The sequence below is a fragment of the Telmatherina bonti genome (genome assembly GCF_933228915.1).
Source record: "Telmatherina bonti genome assembly, chromosome: 14".
In the NCBI taxonomy this organism is placed as follows: Eukaryota; Metazoa; Chordata; class Actinopteri; order Atheriniformes; family Telmatherinidae; genus Telmatherina; species Telmatherina bonti.
The window spans coordinates 34,921,626-34,944,593 of NC_136612.1; the positions used below are offsets into that span (position 1 = coordinate 34,921,626).

General features: G+C 43.9%; 1 protein-coding gene across 1 annotated transcript; it reads right to left on the minus strand.

Moving 5' to 3' along the window:
• Nucleotides 1–429: 429 nt before the first annotated feature.
• LOC306765670 (uncharacterized protein) lies at nucleotides 430–22,477 on the minus strand (the record flags this gene model as incomplete). Its single annotated transcript, XM_079253154.1, has 15 exons — nucleotides 430–587; nucleotides 685–859; nucleotides 3,799–4,289; nucleotides 4,420–4,466; nucleotides 13,182–13,343; nucleotides 15,027–15,200; nucleotides 16,862–17,032; nucleotides 17,999–18,163; nucleotides 18,259–20,047; nucleotides 20,194–20,398; nucleotides 20,561–20,639; nucleotides 21,470–21,721; nucleotides 21,837–22,060; nucleotides 22,148–22,221; nucleotides 22,276–22,477. The coding sequence occupies 15 exons, from the start codon at nucleotides 22,475–22,477 to the stop codon at nucleotides 430–432; spliced, it is 4,368 nt and encodes a 1,455-aa protein (XP_079109280.1).
• Between the last annotated feature and the right edge of the window lie 491 nt (nucleotides 22,478–22,968).

Genomic DNA, 22,968 nt, shown 5'->3' on the forward strand with positions numbered 1-22,968 from the left:
CCAGACCCTACTATTGTCCCCGACCTCGAACCCCATCCCCTTGTGTTTGAACCAAATGCTGCAGATGTACAACAGCGTCTGGAAGTGATGCAATGCTTATGACATAAGAGGTAAAGAATTTTCATTTATTTACAAGTTTCTTTAGTGCAGTGCCTATGTCTTTCAAGGCAGACTTTATTTTTCTTTCAACTCCGTAGCCACCTGTTTTATGGCACTGATTGTGTCCCTCTGCACCTGCAGGACTTCTTCTGTGAGGACACGGCTGCTACGAGGGGGCGCATGAGGTGCCGTGACGTCAGGGGCGTCCCCATCTCCAACCACAGCTGTGGTACTACTGCTCTAGCTGAACACCCAGGAACTATAGTGGAAATGCATTGACACTAAATAAACTGGTGGCATTCATATAAAAGTTGTCTGTACATGTTCATTTTATAATTTGAAATGACCAGCATCATCCGGAGCCTGTTGCACGTGTGCTTCTGGGTCCCCCTCTGCCTCAGACACCACTCCACTCAGTAGGGACTCTCCGATTAGCCCTGCCAGCTTCTCAGCTGTGGGAGTGAGCTGCGGTATTTCCCTTCCTCCACCTGTGGTGCACACACTATGTTTGTGGAGAGCAATGCACTTCTTTGCCTCCTCTTTGATGTCGGACCACTTTTTTTTTAATCTCCGGGACCGTCCGGCCTTCTGAGGAGACGGCATTTACTGCATCGGCCACCTGCTGCCATCTCTCTGCCTTTCTGGCATTGGTGATGCCTGTCCCATGTCCGTCAAATAACACCTTTTTACGGTTTTCAATGTTTTTGATGATGACCTCTACCTCATACTCCATGAAGTTTCTATTTTTTGTTCTTTTGCCCTGCTGAGCCACCATGGAAATGAGATACTGAATATTCATCTGAGGCGTTTAACTGACCTTTTATAGTCATCATGAGGGCAGAGGAATGCACTTCCTCACCTGCTCCAGATTTAGTGTTGATCCTGATTTATGAAGGGAAACGGGTGTGGAATGTGGTGCACACTGCTTCGTAAAGGGAAGTTTTTTTGCGCCGCATTTCCTGTTTTCCGTACGTACGCCACCTGTAGACAGCGTTGCTCCGCACAGTTTGATAAATGAGGCCCCTGGACGGGTTTTCTATGTCCACCTTCTGCTCCTGGGACTCAGACCGGATCCAACAGTCCAGCACTGGAGTCTCAGACTGGTAGCGGGTCCTGCAGGTCTGCAGGGACCATGTCCAGTTCTGTCCCAGATCAACGCTGCAGCTGACGGTAACGTCATCAAATATTACTAAATATTTAAACATTAAGTATTTTTCATTTTATTTTTATTTATGTAAAATAAATTGAAACATGTTTCTTTCCTGAGTCTTTAGGATTCAGCTTCATTTGTATCGAAGAAAAAAGAGTTTATTTTATTTATTACAGAAAACAGAATCTGGAACAAAATGAGAAAAAAAATTTCACCTGAAAAACTCACAAGCAGCAGATTGTTATAAACACGACACTTTATATGTTTCATTATTATCAAAAACACAATTTTTTAATATAAATATAAAAAAAAATCAAAGAAATGGAAAAAACTGGAAAACTTCAGGTATAAAATTATGAACACATTTAACCAAAAGTTTAAATATTTTTATAGGGGTGGGACTTGATTAGAAAAATAGTCCAATTAAATGCAGACTTTGTAGTTAATTAATCTCAATTAATTACATTTTAAAGGCAGAACAAATTTTGTCCCAAAAGCAACATTTTTTTCACTTAAATGAATTTTAATCAAATTAAATCGTAAAATAATCTTGGAAACAGGCTTTGTAATGAATGAATCTGGATGAACAGGACAGGACTGGAACATTGACAGGAACCACAGTGAGCGTGATGGAAGTCACAGCAGGACTGTGGAAAACTCTGGAATGACAGAGAGTCCATGTCAGACTGACGTGGCTGAACAGTTTGTGAACTGTGACGATGGTGGAAAAGTTTTTAGAAGATCTAAAATGATGAGACAGAAGAATCCACACAGGTGAGACGGCGTTTCCCTGTAAAATCTCTGCTAAACGTTCCACAGAACAGAACATGTGGGCCCACAGCAGAAGCCAGAAGACATATTCATGCAGAATATGTGGTGAAAGTTTGGCTCAGCGTAGCAAAGTGACTTGTCCCAGCAGAGTCCATGCAGGTAAAAAGCCTTTTAGCTGCACTACCTGTGGAAAACGGCTTTCTTCTACAAGTCATCTGACTGTTGATATGAGAAGCCACACAGGTGAGAGGCCTTCTTCCTGTCACACCTGTGGAAAATGTCTCAGTGGGAAGCGTCCACATGCCAAGCCACAGCGGCCAGAAGCCGTATTCCTGGAAAATATGCGCTAAAAGTTTCAGCCAAAGTTCCAGAGAAACAGGCCACATGGCGGGACGCCTCTCCCCAATGACGTGCAGGGAAACGCTGGAAAAGCCCAACTCCACGTTCACATGAGAGCTGGTGGCCCATCAATGCTTTGTACACTAAAGTGATTCTTTTCAGATGCTCACTATGATTGTTTCTATCAGCTGGAGGAGACGAGCCTCTCAGAAGGCTTTCCAGTCTTTTCCTCTTGTGGATGTTTTTCTGCTGGAAATACAAAGAGACGTCAGCAGAGAGGAGGCTCCTCAGCTTGTAGCGTCTGTGTCAGTGATGCTAGAAATGTTGGCCTTTGTTTTGTCTTCTTGTCCACATTCAACTCTCAGCTGTGTCATGTTGTTGGGAATTCCTCCCACACTTTACTGAGACATGACAAAACGTCAGCAGCAGTGTTCTGCAGCAGCGGTGTGTTCTAACCAGCGTGTCGCGTCTGGATCACCTTTTCTACAACATTAAACACAGCCATCAGACAAGCGGACGCTCTCCTGTCCTTCTCATTAAAACAAGACACTTTTCAATCAATAAAAGCCCTTTGAATGTTTCTGGCAGTTTGCTGATTTCATCTGGAAAGTATTGATAAGTGCGTGTGATCGGCCACTAAGTATGTGTACTGGAATAGTAAGACTTAAGATCTTCAGCTGGATCTTTCTGCTTTTACTGACAACACAACACTTGTAGTTTCATACTTTCATAGATTGTGGATCAGTTTGATCAGGTGGAACTGATCCACAATCAGTGTTAGGTCCTAACTGGACAGACGGACGTCCCAGAAGTGGGACGGACTTTGGCTTGTTTGACTTCCAAGCTAATGACGACGTCTAACCTTTCTTTTCTTTCTTTAGGTAGAATTTGAGAAAAAGGAAGAAATGAAAGTGAAAGTAATTCCAGGAAGCATCAAACATTAGAATGAAATGCTCTGAAATCATTTCACTTTCTGATATTAAGAGCAAACTAGAAGAAATAAAGACTGAAATGATTGTGAGAGTTTTTATTGAGATAAAAGGAAACATTTGGAGAATGTGACACAAATCAATAATGCATCTTTAATTCAACATGTAACTGCAGCCGACATGAGCTGAACACAACATCCTGATACTCAGTGTGAAGCTTTGACTGGAAACAGACAGAAAAACAACATGTGGATCCTGGAAGAAGCTCAGCTTCCATCTTTAAAGGACTGAAGAGGAAGAAGTTTCCAAGAATCATTTAGAAGAGTTTCACACACAAACTGAATCTGAAAAGATGTTTCTGAGTGAAAGAGACAGACATGTACAGCCTGAAGCATCTGTTCATCAGCTTCTCTGCTGCCAGCAGAGTCTTTACACTCCACACAGAGACACCCAGGAACCAGACCAGGAACCAGACCTGGAACCAGACCTGGAACCAGACCAGGGCCAGACTCTAAACCCAGCATAGAGAGGATGAGTGAATGTGGTGATGAAGGTGTGGAGGTGGATCAGGGAGTCAGAGGAGACTTTGTAGAAGGACAGAGAGCCAGCAGGACAGTCCACATACACTGCTACTCTGTTAGAGACAGAGGAGGAGGAGGAGGAGGAGGAGGAGGAGATGGGTGTTTCTCTGTTATTGTGACAGACAGAGTAGCCTTCATCATCAGAGCATCTCAGACTCCAGGACTGATCATTACATCCAAACCCAGACCTCCTGCTGATTTCTCTGTAACACACTGCTATATGAACGTTTCCTCTCCACTCCACCTCCCAGTAGCAGCGACCAGTCAGAACATTTTCACACAGCAGCTGAGGATTAATAAATCTGTCTGGATGACCAGGATATGACTGAAGCTCCTCCACACACGTCACCTTCCTGTTGTTGTCAGACAGTTTGAGGCTTCTGCTCACTGTGTTGACGTCGATGGTGAGTGGACAGGAATCTGATGGAGAGAACAAACACAATCCAGCTGCACTTATTGATCTATTGACACTTTGATGTGACTGATGAATGAGTGATGGGACGGTGTGAAGATGGTTGAATGTGATGAATCCAGTGAAAAACACACTTACACTTCCTCAGTGCTGGTCTCAACCATGCTTCTCCAGCAGGCTCCACCCTGAAAGGAGGAGGGGGGTCAGAGCATGCTAACATGGACATGACATGTCTCTCATTTAGACCCAACCACAGCACTGCTTCAGCCATCACCTTCATCACTACTGATAGAATCACAGCTTTAGATCAGAACAAACTATTGTGCTGCTTTATTTGTTGACTTATCAAAAGCATTGTGTGTGTCTGATCGGGAGGACCGGGATAATTCCTGGTGGGCCGGACTTATGTTTGGGCAGCAAGGGCCGCTGGTTTTCCTATTTATTTATTTATCATTTGTTTATCACCAAGCATCATTAGACTGTTAATAACAAACCTGCAGAGAACAGAGCAGTTTTTATTCTTTATTCATAAGGATTAGATCTCCATGGACACTAATTTGCTTGATATTTAATATTCAGAAAAGGAAATTCTGATGTAAAGAATAGAGTTGGAGATTTCCCCTTTAACTCTGCTTTTTATTTTTGTGAAGTTGTGATGAAACTGTTTACTTACAGTGAAAAAAGAGTTTATAGTGTTATTAGAAAGTAAAACTCTTTCTATTATCTTCTATTTAATGTTTAATATTTTATGTATGACTTTATCTTTAAGGTTTGGACATCTATGAACATTTATTGAACAGAATGTAGATTCTGATTTTGTTCTAAAAGATGTGTTGGAGATGTTCAACAACATCTGAGTTGAAATAAATCTGAATTATGAAACAATCCTTACTTGCACTAAATTGGAGATATTTTAGAAAACTAGACTGGATTAAAAGGGGTTGCAGAGCAGTGTGCAAGTGTAGACTTAACATGTAAGGTTATCATTGGTTGGTTTTAAAAGGTCATAGTGGGCTGGTCTGAGGCATAAAACTCCAGGGCTGAAAATGAGTCCCACTCCGGATCTGCAGTTGATCACAATATTCTGCTGAATAGATTACGCAATCTAGGTTTCCATACGAGTGGCTGTGATTGGTTCTCTGACTACTTATCATCGAGGCGTCAATGTGTAAAGTCTGGTTGTCACGCGGTTCTGTGCTCTTAACAAGGATGATGGTGCAGTCATCGCTCCGTTGAGGTGCTTTATTTACAACTCCTCCTAGGGCTGCTCCATTATGGTCAAAATAATCATCACAATTATTTGGACTGAAACTGAGATCTGGATTATTTAACACAATTCTCCATTATCTTTAACAAGATGAATTTATTTAACATTAAACAGGCTTTTAAACAATGTCTTTAGGATTCCACATCTTTTAGAAAACAAACAACATGAAGCTTTGTCTTGACAAAGTGCAAATACTGATGTAAACTCAATAGATAAATATAAACTATGTTGTAGTGAACTTCCACAACCTACTGCCATTATTCTACATTGCACCTGCAGCCGGAGGCGACTGGGAGACTGGCCGCCGGGTGCTTTAGGACGGGGAGAGGCTCCCGCTGCTCCTTCCTTACAGTAACTGCAGAACAATATGAGCCTTCAAGTCAGTCGCCAAAACACCAGAAAAGTCTCCAATAACTCCAGTAAAAGTCGCTAGATTTGTCGCTTTGAACAAAAAAGTCACCAAGGGGGTTTGAAAGTCTCCAGATTTAGAGAGAAAGTCTCCAAGTTGGCAACAGTGTCTGAATGAAAGCAAAGCGGCTGTGGGAGGAGTTTACAGCACAGCGCTGCAACGCCAGAGACGCTCGATTAGCAGCTGAAGACAGCAGGAGAGGAAACTGCAGAGAGGAAAGAAATCACACCCTTTTATTTTTATCATCGTTGGAAACCCAGATCGTCACTGAGATTAAAATCTGATTAATCTTCCAGCCCTAACTCCTCCAAAGTGCAGCAATATATACAGTGTCCCGTCCCAGTATGTACAATATTTACAATATGTACAAGATCTCACCAATAGTTCTCTAGATGCCAGCTTCACAATACACATTCCAACCTACTCGCCACCCTGCCAGCTCAGAAATGAGCTCCTTATAAACATCAAGCTCCTCCCCTAACAGGAAGCTTCCCAGTTACCACAGATAGTAGGCTTTTTCTGAAACACCGTTTGTTCTCCATAACAAATATGCATACCAAAACATTCCACAAAGGAAACACATTTAAACATTCCCAACATCAGTAGAATCATCATAACACAGGTCAAAATAAACAGGATTATTCATGTGATACGGCGTTTCAGTGCATCACGTGACGGTGACGTCACTGCCGCATTGCGACAGGTTGACGTCTTAAACGCGGCCCGAGCGTTGCCTCGGTTTTCACAAACTACCAGCAGGCCTGGAGATGCACGGTAAGTAACTGTCCAGCAGCTTATTCCCAGTATTAGTAAGGAGACAACTGGGTGTGCTCCCCTAATGATCTGCTAACAGTAGGTGGAACGTCGGGAATGCGGCTGCTAACCGGTACCGTGGGTGTGTCTCTGGTGGCGTGATGGTCCTCAGGACCACCGTCAGGTAGGTACAGGTGTGTGTGTGTGTGTTTGGTGTCGGTCTGCAGGGTGTGTGACAAGGCTTCTTTGTCACACTACTAATTTTAAGTTCTGACATCGTACCTGTAACTAAAGGTGTACCACCAGGGTCTGTATCGGGACCTTTTCACCGTTTCTGTCTCGGGCCGATAGGAGCTGCCTTTGTATTTTAGATGTTTGTGACCAACGCATGTTTTTATCTTTGTGTTTTTAATGCATGTTTTTCTGTGGTTTATGTGTTTGTTTTTATGGACTTTTTGGCCATGGATTATGAACAATGGAGTGCAGCTCCGCCCTGTTACGTTTCCCCTTTCCCAATTATGGTGGATTGGTGGACAATAAAAAGGACTGATTCAGCAACAGGTGAGACCGATCAGCGGAAAGAGATCCCTTGGAGCGCGGACAACCGGCAATGGAGAAACGGAAACGCCTGCTTCAAGATAAGTAAAGGGACGAACCAAACCCTTAGGACATAGTGTGGATGCGTTAAGAAAAGAGACAAACAGTTGCCGATTATCTCACTCCGGGTTTCTCTTGGCAGGACTTCAGACTCTTGGCACAGCGGGGCCAAGCAACGCGGACACCGCAGAGCAAAGAGATCCTCCGCTTGACGCAGAAGGAGGAAGGACTTAGCGCCGTCGCACGCCGCCACACACATTCACAAGATGCTGGTTCGCCTTCTAGGAGGATTGTGGACAGGGGCTTACAAGGGACTCATAAGGACCGGGTGCCCTGTCCCCTCCATTTATTGGGTTGGACTATTTTATTTCTTTTATCCTTTTTAAATTCACGTTTTAGCTTTAAGGAAGAGACTGAATAAACTCCTTTGTTTTTAAATTCCACTGTCATTCGTGTGTGTGTTGGTGTGGCCCGGGGATCAACTGGAAGTCACAACTTGTGACATATTAACAATATAATTCCTTCTCTTAGTGACTGTCATGCCCGCTGATATGCAGATGACACTATCCTGTATTGTACTGCTGACTCGATGGCCACAGAGAAACTCCAGCTTTCTTTTAATATTCTTCAGGAGGCTCTTATCAGCTTAAAGCTGGTTTTAAATGACAAAAAGACTAAATTGATGTTATTTTCCCGTTCCAGAAACATGGACGGCAGCAACACATTTTTATTTTTATCTAGCAGGGATGGCTCTCGCATTCAGCGAGTCACTGAATAGAAGTATGTCGGCCTCTGGAGAGATGAAAAATGAACCTTTAGGTACCATGTCAATGCTCTTGTCTCCGCTCTACGACACTCTACGGCTTCCTGTATGGGAACAAATCATACCTATCCCTAACTGGCAGGAAGAAAACAGTTGCCTGTCTTTTTATCAGGGTTGGATTACGGCGACATCATCTATAGACATGCAGCAGCAACAACCCTCAAACCTCTGGACTCCATCTACCTCTCTGCTCTCAGATTTCTTACCGGGGAGAGCTATGACACCCACCACTGCCTCTTCTATCAGAAGGCTGGCTGCTCCTCTCTCAGTGACAGATGCAGGAAACACTGCTATTTTTTATTTTTAAGGCTCTGACTGGAAAACTGCCTCCATACATTTCATCCCTACCAGAGAGGAGCTGTGGGTTTGATCCCAGTCGTTCCAGTAGCCTGACCTCTTTAAAGTCCCGTTTGTTTGAGTTGGGCCTTCTCTTTTAACGCTCCAGATACATGGAACACTTCAGTAATCTCTGGGACTGGAGATCATCCCATCTTTTACTGATTTTAAATGTTTCATGTCTGACTTTTTAAATTCATCATGGTCTTGTTGTTGTGAAGTATTTTTATTAGTTTTATACAACCACGTCATTGATTTCAAACTTTTATTTATATTTATCTTTGTGAAGTCATCTGGATTTGTTTTGATTTTATTGTTCTGTGTTTATGATGTGTTGCTGTAAACTCGTCGTCCCTGTAAATGAGGGAAACCTCAGTGACTAACCAGTTCAAATAAAGGTTAAATAAATGAGTGACAGCTTGTCATTTCTGGGAGCACATGTATAGAGAAGAAACTGACTGAACGGGGGTGAAGAGGGTCTGGTGTGAACGAGACGGGAGCTCATATGCAGGCTCTGAAATAATGGCACACATTGATGGAAAGATCAGTTAGCTGACAGGAATAAACCTGCAAACAGGTTAAGAGGATAAAGTAGTGACAGAAACATGATGGAAATACTTTAGAAGAAGGAATCTGAAGTGAAATGTGTCCAACAGGCAACAATACAGGCTGTGGAAATAAAAAGCAGCATGATGGACTGAGGCTGCAGCAGAGGCCGACCGATGGAAGAAAGGTTGGAGAAAAAACTCACTAATTCTGGAAAGAAGAGCAGAAAAACCAGATCACACATTTAGGAACTGATCAAGCTTTGATGGATCTTTCTGTCGGTGAGAAGCAGGAGCTTGTCATGCAGATAAAGCTTTTCATTCTATAGATTTTATAAAAAAGAAAAGAAAAAGTCCCGTTCAGAAGTTCATTTTTCTGACGGCCTCATTCACTGACAGTTTTTTTTAACTTGTCCAGCATGAAAGCAGCAGAATGATGGTCTGGCTGCTGTGTTCTGCTGAGCAAAGAGGAGCTTCATAGATATAAAGATCCCCTTCATCATTTAAGTTTTTATTTTATTAGTTTATGTAGAATAAATGTTGGTTTTACTGAGTTTCCATGGTACAGCTGGACCTGAGCGGAGAAGAAGACAGAACAAGGATAGAAAGAGAACAGAAAGGAAAGTAAACAGAAGACAAAGAGGAGACAGAAATACACCAGGAAGGAAACACTGCAATCCAATCACAGCTTCTAGACCATCTGCTGCACCTGTACAGAGACATAAAGGGCATCTCATGGCCCCCCCAGGAAGACAAAGTCAGCAACTGAAGGAGCACCAGAGATGAACAAAGTGGAAAAATGGATTTCAACTAAAAGCAGAAACACACACAGAAGTAAATGAAGGGAAAATGTGTGTTAGTGAGTAAACCTGCAGGACGACTCAGTGACTGTGTCACATGCAGAACACACGGAGTGAAACGTGTTCGCACAAGAGTCATCATGCCAATGTGACCCCGCCTGCACAAAGGTCAGAGGCAGGCCAGGAGGACCCTGAGACCCAACCACCCCGACCACAGACCCCAGCCCCCCACCCTGAAGTCAGCCCGGCGCCCGGCCACGAGGGGGCAGAGGGAGGCCCCGGCCAGAGCCCCCCCACAGTCAGTGGGCACAAGCCCCAGGGGGCCGAGACCGGCAGATGTAGACCCTGCCGGGTACCAGGCACCCAGGGTGGACAGGACACAGGCCCCTAAACCTCCCAATCCCACAGGTAGGGGGCCCACACAGCGCCCACAGAGGACTGGGACCCCCAGCTGACCACCCAGCGGGGGCCAGTCCACACCCCGGTGCACCAGTAGACTGGTCAGTGACACAGTTTTAACGTCTCTCTTCACATCTACGAGCGTTGCCAACTTTCAGAAGTGGACATAAGGGACGGCCACCACAGCTCCTCGGGGCCATGACCACCACGGCCCCCCTCCCACAGCAGTGCTGGCTTTTATGTTGTGTCTATAAAGTGCTGTTAATTAGGCTCCATAAAGCCGTAATAACATGCTTCCATATTTAATATATAACAGGGAAATATAGAAGAAAAAACTGCAGAATCAGTGAAGCTGGTTACTGAGAAACTGCATGATGGAGCATTTGGCAGCAGCTAGGGATGCACTGATCCACTTTTTGGGAGTTCCGATCCGATACCGATATCTGAACTTTGAATATTTACCGATACCAGATGTGTTTATGTCAACATTATTGTGACTATGGTTATTACTGCTGTTATAACTGTGTAAGATTTCATTAGCTTGTAATAAATGACCCATCCTTTCTGAAGTTACCTCACCAATACAAATATAATAACATTACAGATCTAACAATTTCAACAAGTTTTATTCTGATTCGACACATTTTACCTAAATACAACTATAAATGTGTGGTTTTGAAACAAAGATCCAGCTTTTAGTGCCGTGTTCCTCATCGCATGCGGCTCACTGACTCGTGAAGCAGCCTCTGGCTTTCTGAAAATGCATCTAAACAAGTCATAATGATCCTCAACGCTGCAGTTCTCTCCACAAACAAGAGCTGCAGGCTGCTTGCAGAAACTTTGCTGTCCTAACGGCCCTAACTGACCCTGTCAGAGTTGCCAGTTCTGGCTGATTTCAGCTGCAGCGAACTCCACCAAAGAGCTGCTCCGTCGGTAGCTCCGTATATATAATGAAAAAGAAACGTCCACATTCTGGAGGCATTATTGTATTTTCACCAGATACTGTTGCATAAGAATGCCATTACTCCGTGCAACATTTAGGATAACCATTCCTTGCTAAAAAGCTGAATGTTACTGATTTGGCAACGTAGCAGGATACGTAGCGTGGGAACGCTGTTTGTCTGGGGGGGTCTGGTGGTTCTCCTCGTCTTAGTTTATTGAGTGCAGCTCTTGTTGAATTAATAGTGAGGATAACTGTTTTAGTGGAACAAAAAATGTCACATTTTAACATTGAAGGCATTTATTTCTTTTAAAACACGTCTGGAACATGTCATCAAACACATCTGTGCTAGCTTGATACTGGTACCGATACAGATACCAGTATCGGTTGTGGTATTGGTACACTTTTATTAATACCAGGTACGAGTACACACGTTTGGAATTGAGGAATGCACCAATACCAATACTGGTACTGGTATCGGTGCATCCCTAGCAGCAGCAGCAACTAAAGCAGGTCTGCTTGTGTGGAGGGAGCAACAATGAACTTTTAAACTAGAAACCAAACAAACTGAGAACTTAAAACTACTAAAATAAAAATTCTTTTAAAAATAGAAAAGTTTTCTCTGAACAGCATTTATTTATTAACTGTTAATCCATGAGTCTGACTTATAGTTAAAATGGACATATATAATATTTAGATGGGTGAATACTACTGTATATTAAATAAATGATCATTTAATCAACTGTAAAAACTCAACATGGTAAACAATCAAAGCACAACAGTCTCCTGCAGCAGCTCCACCATGTTCTGACATCTTCTGCTAAAAGGACATCATGTCCCACACTGGATCAGTCAGAACCGGGTCACTTCTGTGTTCTTACGTGTCTGCAGCGTTGCCTTCCTGATGCATGATGTGTGACATCAGACAGCCCACCATGCGCCATGCAAACACTCGCTGACACATTTTACACTTTGTCCTGTAACCGTCTCCACTGACGCTGTCCAGCTAATGAAAGCGTCTTGGCTTTGGAGGACGTGGTGGCGTATCGGTGCAGAGGACATCTTTAAAAGGCGTCAGTGTTGTGAGCAGCATAGACATAATATATTGTAGACGCTGCATTAGCTACTGGAGAGGGAGAAATGCAGCCGCCATATTGGACCGGAAGCTAATCTGATAGCATTCCTAGCTAGCAGCCAAACAAGAAGATGGCAGAGTATTGTGCAGCATATTCCTGTTCCAGTCTGCAGACTGGTGGAAACAGGGCAGGTGGGATTACTTTGAAGTAAGTTTTCTGACAAAGTAAGATTTTGTATTATACATTAGTGTGTGACTGATAGCCGTCACATGTAATGTAATAAACACATGCAGGTGGAACCTCAGTCGTTCCAGGAAACACTGATGCAGTAAGAGCAGCCGGGACTCTGCTCACAGCGTCACAACATCTATTAACTGGATGGAACTAATAGTTAAGGTGGAGTGCTGCTACACCTGAGCAAAGGTTTTCCGTTGGAGACTCAGCTTCAGATTAAATGTAACGGTATGTAGGCATGTAGATATTTATTTAGTGCAGGCGTTTTTTTTTTCTTTTTTCCTTCACAAGCAGATGGAGAAGCTTCATTCAGCTTCTATGCTCTACATGTCTGGAAGAAACTCCCAGAAAGCCTCAGATCAGCTGGAACATCCAGGTGAAAGACCCTCCTGTTCTCACCTGCATTTCTAGATTTCTTATTTAAAAGTCCAAATCTGCTGTTTTATTAGAAACTTGATTTTATTTTAAACTTGATAATGTTTAATAGTTTCTATCTGATGTTCTTTCTCCTTCCTTTCTCTCTTGTTCCTTGCTCCTGCAGATGTTCTTCTTCAAGACCATCTATGGATATTTTATGTTTCTGCTGTGAGTAGAAGGAAAAAACAAATTCTGTGTGTAATAGTTCATCTAACACTCCATCTGACTGAGTGAAGGACAGAGAAACATGTACAGATCTTCCTCCTCTATCAGACATGGTGTGGCTGCAGCAGCCTCTCCATACCTGAGTCTGTGTGGATCCTTCAGTGCAGCCATCAGCAGCTTCACTCCTGACTCTCCTGGATGGTTGTAGCTCAGGTCCAGATGTTTCAGATGGGATGGGTTAGAGGTCAGAGCCGAGGCCAGAGAAGCACAGCCTTCCTCTGTGATCAGACATCCTGACAGGCTGCAGAAAACATGAATTAACTAAAATAATAGCTTCATCTAAACCATCCACCTGTATCTTAGACCCTCTCCCAACGAGCCTCTTTAAGGACATTTTCCCTTTAGTTGATACAACTCTATTAAATCTTATCAATATGTCTTTAGTGACAGGATATGTACCACAATCATTTAAAACTGCTGGAATCAAGCCTTTACTTAAGAAGCAATCTCTGGATCCAGAGGTGATAGCAAATTCTAGACCTATATCTAATCTCCCGTTGATGTCCAAAATTCTGGAGAAAATAGTTTCAGCTCAGCTACATGCCCACCTGAGCAGAAATAATTTCCAGTTCCAAGAGTTCCAGTCAGGATTTAGAGCTCATCATAGCACTGAGACGGCATTGGTGAAAGTTACTAATGACCTTCTTATGGCCTCAGACAAAGGACTTCTGTCCGTACTTATCTTGCTTGATCTTAGTGCTGCATTTGATACAGTCGATCATAACATTCTGTTACAGAGACTAGAACAGGTGGTTGGAATTACAGGTACAGCGTTAAGCTGGTTTAAATCATATTTATCTGATAGACTTCAGTTTGTTCATGTAAATGACAAGTCCTCCTCACAAACTACAGTAAATCATGGAGTTCCTCAAGGTTCTGTACTTGGACCAATACTCTTCACGCTATTTATGCTCCCTTGAGGCAACATTATTAGACAGCATGGAATAAACTGTCATTGTTATGCAGATGATACTCAGACATACTTCTCCTATACCAAGCGGAGTTCTTCATTCGCAGACTGCAGGCTTACTTGTGGTTCCTAGAGTCTCAAAGAACCGAGCAGGAGGCAGAGCCTTTGGTTATCAGGCCCCTCTCTTATGGAATAAGCTCCCAGTTAGTGTTAGGGAAGCAGACACCCTCCCCACCTTTAAGACTAGGCTGAAGACTTATCTTTTTGATAAGTCCTATAGCTAGGGATGATTAGCATCCCTTAGTTATGCTGCTATAGGTTTAGACTGCTGAGGGACATTTCCTGATACACTGAGCTTCTTTCTCTTTATATCTCTCGATCTATCCCCCCCCCAATAACTGTGTTGCATCATTAACATGTATGTCTCCTGTCTCAGCAGGTCTCCCTGGCCGGGAGTAGCAGTTCCTGTTGTCTGTTGTCTTTCTGTCCTCTTCCCCCCCACACAGCAGAAGCAGATGGCTGCCTGTCCTTGAGCCGGGTTCTGCCGGAGGTTTCCTTCCTGTTAAAAGGGAGTTTTTTCCTTCCCACTGTCGCCAGTGTGCTTGCTCAGGATGGGAGATTGAGTTGGACTCAACTCAATCTGTTGGTTTCCTTATATAGGCTGTTATGAATTGGCTTTCATTATGTTTTCTTTTTCCTGTCTGTAAAGCATCTTGAGATGGCATTGCTGTGATTTGACGCTATATAAATAAAGTTGAATTAAATTTAATTGAATTGAATTTAACAGAAAACACAAAAACCTAGAGAGACTTGCAGTGAAAGTAAAGCTGAATGAAGAACTGGACCCGTCTCTCATTGCTCCCTTTGTGTTGCTGCTTATTGTGGAGTGTTGTGGTTTTTGTACTGCAATGACACTTCAGGGCCACCGTAGATATTCATACAAACAGCTTCTGCAGGTATCATGTTAGTCATGAATAAAAACGCCTTTAAACACTCAGTGTGATGAATCCTGACCTGAGAGTTTCCAGTTTGCAGTTTGGACTCTTCAGTCCACCAGACAACTTCTTCACTCCTGAATCCTGCAGGTTGTTGTTACTCAGGTCCAGTTCTGTCAGACTGGAGGACTGGGAGCTGAGAACTGAGGACAGATCTTCACAGCTTCTCTCTGAGAGACCACACACATTCAGCCTGGAGAGAAAGTTTCAGAGAAAAATGCAAATAAGACATGTGAGAAGAAGATGACAAGATCAGGACTCATGTTCAACGTCTCCTCAAAGATCACCTGTAGAGAAAATCAGGTTGAACTCTGCAGAGTTTCATTGTGGTTTTACTGTTTAGGATCTTAAGTGTTTCACTGTTTTGTTTTAAATCTGTTTAACTGATTTATAAACTTTTCATCATTTCTAATTAAAATTAAAGAAAAAACTAAAGAAACAGACATAGGAGGTGAATATGAACCAAAACAAACTGACATCAGTGTGCTGTCCTCACAACACGTGACTATGTGAAGCTAGACAGGCAGCGAACAAAGCAGCAAATATAAAGTTCTCCACACAAGGCTTGCTTTTCTTGTTATCACTGAAGATCTTTATGAACTATTATATTTGCATTTCCATTTTTATAACTGAAACATACTGCCTGTACTTCCAGGGACTTATAGTGGGGGCTTCTGCCTGGAAAGACAGGTCTTGTCAAGTCCTAGAATAAGTATAAGGGAGCATTAAAAGATCAGATGAGGTCTGACTTTGGCAGCATGTTGAGGCTGAAGCAACTGAGTCATATATAGAGAAGACTGACCAAGTAATGATCTGAAGACTTTTGTCTGCAAATAAGCCCAAATTCTCCCACTAGGATGGTATTTGTAGGAGCCATAAATGTAGTTTAGACGGGGAATCATCACTGGGTGGATGGTTGGTGTTACATGGTTGTCATGGTGATGTGGAGTGGGGTCACATGGATGGGAACCAGTGTAAATCTAAACCAGTGTTTCCAGTCCTGCTCCTCCAGTTCCACTGCCCTGCATGTTTTAGAGGCAGCCCTACTTTAACACACCTGAATGAAATGAACGGCTCATTTACAGGCTGCAAAGAACTTGATGAGGAAGTTGAGGAATCTGAATCAGGTGTGTTGGAGTAGGAACACGTCTAAGACATGCAGGGCAGTGGTACTGGAGGACCAGGACTGACAAACACTGGACTAAACTATTGTAGGTGTTATTTTAGGATTTTCTACACTGCTGGTCCTGAGAACACATTTAGTTTCATGTTTACATGCAAATGAGTGTGAAAGGAACCTTGAAACGTGGACGTTGAGCCTTGTCTGCCTGGAGGACTGGGATCGGAGAACTGAAGACAGAACCTCAACCCCTTCACCTGAGAGGACACAGCTGCTCAGTCTGAAAATGAAGAAGATTTGTCTTAAAATGATGCCACATTAAATGCTGATGATGAGCTGAGAGACTCATGCAACAAAGAAAAATGATGAAAATTTCTTCTGGGAGGAAAAAACAGGAACATGAAGCCAAACACTCATCTATTCTTTTCTTCATATATAAGACTAATATTGCTTTAAGTTTATTCCAGAGACCAGCCAACATTTTGGGCTTTGTGTAGTATTTCCTTTAAATGAATAAGTGTTGATATGTTGGACTTGTTCTGTCCATCTTCCAGTCGGTTAGTAGCTACATGAGCTAAATCAGGTAAGGCTGAATGAACTGACATAACAAGAACCTTTTTCATGCTAATGTGTTCATCTGGAGAAATTCCATTCTGTTTATTTCTAAATAGTCCAGAAATGTTTCACATTATTGGATCACAAAGACTTTATGAAGCTGAAGAAGTAAAACCAACCTGAGAGTTTCCAGGTTACAATGTGGACTCTGCAGACCAACAGACAGCTGCTTCATTTCCAAGTCCTGGATGTTCAGGTCCAGGTCCAGTTCCTTCAGTCTGGAGGACTGGGAGCTGAGAACTGAGGACAGAGCTGAACATCCTCCATCTGAGAGGGAACGTCCAGTCAGTCTGAAGAGAAGGAATTGAACAAAATATTTGTGTTAAATTTCTGCCACATTTAATGTTAAGGAACAACTAAGATACATTCCTTTAAAAAAGAAAAAAGTTCTGTAAAGGCAGAATATCTGCTGAACTTCTAATGAGGAGCTGTGAAAAGTTTCACTGTTTTCACTTTATCCAGAAGGTTTTATTGGACTGAGTCAAGTTTTTTGTCGAAATTGTGCAAATTTCTCCCATCAGCTACAAATATCTCACAATCAGCAAACATTTTTCATTTGATCAATAATCAATGATACATCTTCAGTTTACCATGGAATGATAAAGTGTATAAAGGTACAGCTGGTTTCACAACAACCACACGTGTAAAGTTATAATTATATACAGATAGATATGATCTCACCTGTTTCCATGTTCAGTATTTTCAGTTTTCATGTAACTAAAACATTCTTCTCTGCTATATTCTATTGAAATGATACTTTGTTGTTTCGCTACTTTCTTCTGTTTTATTTGATGGGTTTTTATCTGCGTTAAAGAGCTTCAGACTAAAATCACAGATGAGGGTCATTGTGGTCGGATTCTCGATGCAACGCTGGAATATTTTCTTGGTTCCCTCTGAATTTATCCCACCACCTTTCCTTTACTCCATGTTTTCCATCAGGGAAAAGGAAAATAACCTGGACTAAACCATTGGAGGTCATTCTGTTTACTATCTGACTGCAACACTGGATGGAAACAAGGTGATAAAGCAGCAGGACCAGAGCCATGGTTCACCCAAAGCTGAAGATAAAGTAGAACATCTTTATTTAACTAAAGGCTCATTTATTCCTTTAAGTCCTAAATAAAACAAATGTTTCTTTCATGTTGCATGATGTGTTACTCTGCACATATTTCATTCACAATATTTCAAAGTAGTTTAGAAAATGTTCCAGATTGTTGCATCACAGAGAAAACCATGAGAGCAGCAGAGAAACTGACCTGAGACGTTCCAGGTTACAATGTGGACTCTGCAGACCATCACACAGCTTCTTCATTCCTGAGTCCTGGATGTTCAGGTCCAGTTCCTTCAGTCTGGAGGACTGGGAGCTGAGAACTGAGGACAGAGCTGAACATCCTCCATCTGAGAGGGAACAGCTGCTCAGTCTGGAGAGGAAATAGACCAGCAGTAATGTGTTCCATGATGTCCATTAAAAGCAGCATCAGTATGTTTCTCCACATCCTGCTATATATGTACTTACAGAGCTTTGTTGGAGGCTTTGACCACTGGCAGCAGCCTCAGAAGAACCTCCTCTGAAGGAGAGTATTTCTGCAGGTCAAACACATCCAGATCTTCTTCTGATGACAGTAAGATGAAGATCAGAGCTGACCACTGAGCAGGAGACAGTTTATCTGTGGAGAGACGTCCTGATCTCAGGGACTGTTGGACCTCCTCCACTAGAGAACCATCATTCAGTTCATTCAGACAGTGGAACAGATTGATGCTTCTCTCTGCAGACACATTCTCACTGAGCTTCTTCTTGATGTACTGAACTGTTTCCTGATTGGTCTGTGAGCTCCTTCCTGTCTGTGTCATCAGGCCTCGTAGGAGTCTCTGATTGGTCTCCAGTGAAAGACCCAGGAGGAAGCGGAGGAACAAGTCCAGGTGTCCATTTGGACTCTGTAAGGCCTCGTCTACAGCACTCTGATGGAGATCTTTTACATCATCTCTGAATAATTTAAACCTCTTCTGTCTGAACAGATTGACTCCAGACTTGATGAAGGTCCGACGGACATGAAGAGCAGCCAGAAACTCCTGAAGACTCAGATGGATGAAGCTGAACACCTTCTCTTCCTGCTGGTACAGTCCTTTCTCCTCTTTAAAGATCTGTGTGAACACTCCTGAGTACACCGAGGCTTCTGTGATATCGATGCCACACTCTTTCAGGTCTTCTTCATAGAAGATCAGGTTTCCTTTCTGCAGCTGATCAAAAGCCAGTTTTCCCAGAGACTCAATCATCTTCCTGCTCTCTGGACTCCAGACTGGATCTGTCTCAGCTCCTCCATCATACTTGACCTTCTTGACTTTGGTCTGAACCAGCAGGAAGCAGGTGTACATCTCAGTCAGGGTCTTGGGCAGCTCTCCTCCCTCTCTGGTTTTCAGCTCATCCTCCAGAACTGTAGCAAGGATCCAGCAGAAGACCGGGATGTGGCACATGATGTGGAGGCTTCGTGATGTCTTCATGTGGGAGATGATCCTGCTGGCCTGCTCCTCATCTCTGAACCTCTTCCTGAAGTACTCCTCCTTCTGTGGGTCAGTGAACCCTCTGACCTCTGTCGCCATGCCAACACAGTCAGGAGGGATCTGATTGGCTGCTGCAGGTCGTGTGGTTATCCAGAGGCGAGCAGATGGAAGCAGTTTCCCCCTGATGAGGTTAGTCAGCAGCACATCCACTGAGGTGGACTCTGTAACATCAGTCAGGATCTCATTGTTGTGGAAGTCCAGAGGAAGTCGACACTCATCCAGACCGTCAAAGATGAAGACGACCTGGAAGTCTTCAAAGCTGCAGATTCCTGCTTCTTTAGTTTCAGTAAAGAAGTGATGAACAAGTCCCACCAAGCTGAACTTTCTCTCTTTCAGCACATTCAGCTCTCTGAAAGTCAGTGGAAATGTCAACTGGATGTCCTGGTTGGCTTTGTCTTCAGCCCAGTCCAGAGTGAACTTCTGTGTTAAGACAGTTTTCCCGATGCCAGCCACTCCCTTTGTCATCACTGTTCTGATTGGTTCATCTCTTCCAGGTGGGAGTTTAAAGATGTCTTCTAGTCTGATGGTTGTTTCTGGTCTGTCTGCTTTCCTGGATGCTGCTTCAATCTGTCTGACCTCATGTTCATCACTGACCTCTGCAGCCCCTCCCTCTGTGATGTAGAGCTCTGTGTAGATCTCATTCAGAAGGGTTTGCTTTCCTGCTTTAGCGATCCCCTCAAACACACACTGGAACTTCTTCTTCAGAGAAGATTTTAGTTTCCGGCCACAAACTGAAGCCAGAAGTTCTGAATGAAAAGCAGAAATCAGACGAGTCAGTAAAGATTTCAAGCCTCTGAAGAAGGAGGATGTGAACATGTGATGTTCCACGTGTTGAGACGTCAGTAAATGTTTCATTTATCAGCAGCTTCAATCTTTAGAGAAATCCTCTTACTGCTCTGCAGACGCTCAGCCAGCTCCTCCTGCTTCATTCTCCTCAGGAAGTCCACTGTGATCTTCACTAATGCCTCTCTGCTGCTCTTCCTCTGCTCTTCATCCTCACCCTCCAACACTGAGCATTCTGGGTAATCTGGACTCAGAAGCTTCTGGATCTTCTTCAGCTCCTTCTTCACAAAAGTGATGATGTTGTCCTCCAGCAGCTGGAAGAGAAAACCACATGAAGGACACAGTCAGACTGAAAGCATGGAGCCAAACATCAGATCCATGTTGGACACGCTGACAATCCACTGGTCTACAAAGTGCAGCGTGGAGATGAGTGTGAACAGAAGAGATGGAGAAGTAGTTGTTGTACATGTACACACCAGAAATATGGAGTCCAGCTGTGTCTGATGCTGCTGGGCAGACTGACCACTGGGAAGCTCTGAGCTCTGCTGCTCCACTCTGTAAGGACATCAGGACCTTTATTGTCATTGCATCAACGTCACCATGGCAACAGCATTTTGTTGGCACTCGGCAATAAAAACAGCAACATGCATATTGAATGAAATGGACATTAAATGTAAAACACAGCAATAGAAGAATGAAAATCAGAATAAAAGAGAGGAATAAAAGCTGAGGTGGGCCAGAGGAAGACGGAGCAGATCAAGTATGATGTTGGCAGTTCAGTGAGGATGAAGAGGGAGAGTGGGGGAGTGAGGGGGGAGAGGCTTGATGGAGGAAACAGCTCTGTGGGGAAAAGCTGTTTGCCAATCTGGAGGTTGTGGGTTTTAAATGTCTAAATCTTTTCCTTGATGGAAGGGGAACAAAGTGAGTGTGTGCAGGGTGGGTCTTGTCTCTGAAGATGGACCATGCCGTCCTCTGTGGTCAGAGTGCAGCTCCTATGATCCTCTGTGCTGCCTTCACCACACGGGACAGATCTGTTTTGTGGCGTGCAGCTTGCATAGCACACAGTACAGCCCTGACAAAGGATGCTTTCTGTTGTTGGTGAGGAGATGAGCTGCTAGACCGGCTTGCTTCAGCTTCCTCAGGAAGAAGAGTCTTTGCTGAGCTCTCTGCACCAGATGGGAGCTGTTAATCCACCATGTTAGGTCTTTGCTTATGTGGCTCCCAAGAAACTGAACAGATTCAGGTCTTTCCAGCTCCTCTCCCTTGATGAACAGTGGGTGCTGAATGGTCCTACTGGTCCTTCTAAAATCCACAAGAAGCTCTTTGGTTCTGGTCGTGTTGAGAGCCAGATTGTTGTCTGCACACCACTCGACCAGGTGCTGGACCTCCTGCTGTAGGAGGTCTCATCGTTGTTGCTGATGCCTCCAACCACTGTGCTATCATCTGCAGACTTTACTATGGTGTTGGAGGAATGGATGGAGGGCTTCAAGTCCTGGATGAAGAGGGCCAGACCCAGAACACACCCCTGTGGCCTGTTGGTGAGGAAGTCCATGATCCATATGCAGAGTGAGGTGAGGAGACCAAGGCTGATGAGTTTCTGGAGCAGTTTATGGGAGATTACAGTCTTGGAGGCGGAGCTGGAATCCACAAAGAGCATCCTGATGTAGCTGTCTGCTGGTCCAGGTGCTTCTGGGCTGTGTGGAGTGTGATGGAGATGCATCCTCTGTAGATCTGTTTGCTCTGTATGCAAACTGAGGACTGTCCAGGTCTGCAGGGATGCTGCTGTTGATGTGAGCCAGTATGAGCCTCTCAAAGCGTTTCATAATGAGCAGGATGAGGCCAACAGGACAATCATCATGAAGGCATGTGATGGAGGGCTGTTTAGACACAGGAATAATGGTGGTGGATATGAAGCAGGAGGGAAGTGCAGCTTGTTGCAGGGAGAGGTTAAAGATGGAGGTAAAGACCCCCGCTAGCTGGTCAGCACAGGTTTTCAGCACACAGCCTGAAAGTCCATCTGGTCCAGTTGCTTTATTGATGTTAATCCTTAGTGTGGATCTCACCTGATGCTTCTGAAGGACAAATGACTGTTTGTCCTGTTTGGAGTGGAAGCTCCCACCATTTCCATCCCATAATGCTGTTTATCAGAACATCCAAAGCATGAAGTGTGTCAGGAAGGTCCCTCTCATACCTGGCCAGGTTGGTGTTGTCCTTCCAGTCATGAAGGGTTTGATGCCCTTCCACATGCCCCGGGGGTCCTTGTTTCCAAAGTCCCCCTCAGTCCGCTGCCTGTACCTGCCTTTTGCCTCTCTGACACTCTTTGCCAGGCTCTTCTGGGAGGTCATAAAGGTCAGCATATCTCCTGGCCTACAAGCAGCCTCTCTCACCTTCATCATGAAGCTCCCACTCTCATTAAAGCAGCTTTCTGCTTTGGGAAGATCTGGACTGTTTTAGTGGGCAGTAGCTCCACTGTGGAAAAGCTGATGTCATCCAAAGCAGCAGAGGTGTGCTCCTCCAAGCCAGATCCTTGAGAGAAAACCTCCCAGTCTGTGCTCTCAAAGCAGTCCTGTAGAGATACGGTGGCCTTCTTGGTCCAGACCCCTACGCTCTAGTTTTGCTTTGTTTCTGCACACTACAGGTCTGGAAGATGGAATCAGTATCAGAGAGATGTGCTCTCTGTGCTGAGGTGCCCTGGAGCAAGGCAGCCACAGCCAGGATGTGCTTGGATGAGACTGGTTAGACTGGGCAGCTCCCAGTAGAAATGTGTTTGATGTTGGAGTTTTTCACCAAGTAAAAGTTTGCTTTGTTGTGACTGCAGGTCACTTAGTAAGTGAGCTTCAGGGAATGTGCAGAACTTGTGGAAAGGTCCAGAATGTGAGGAGGA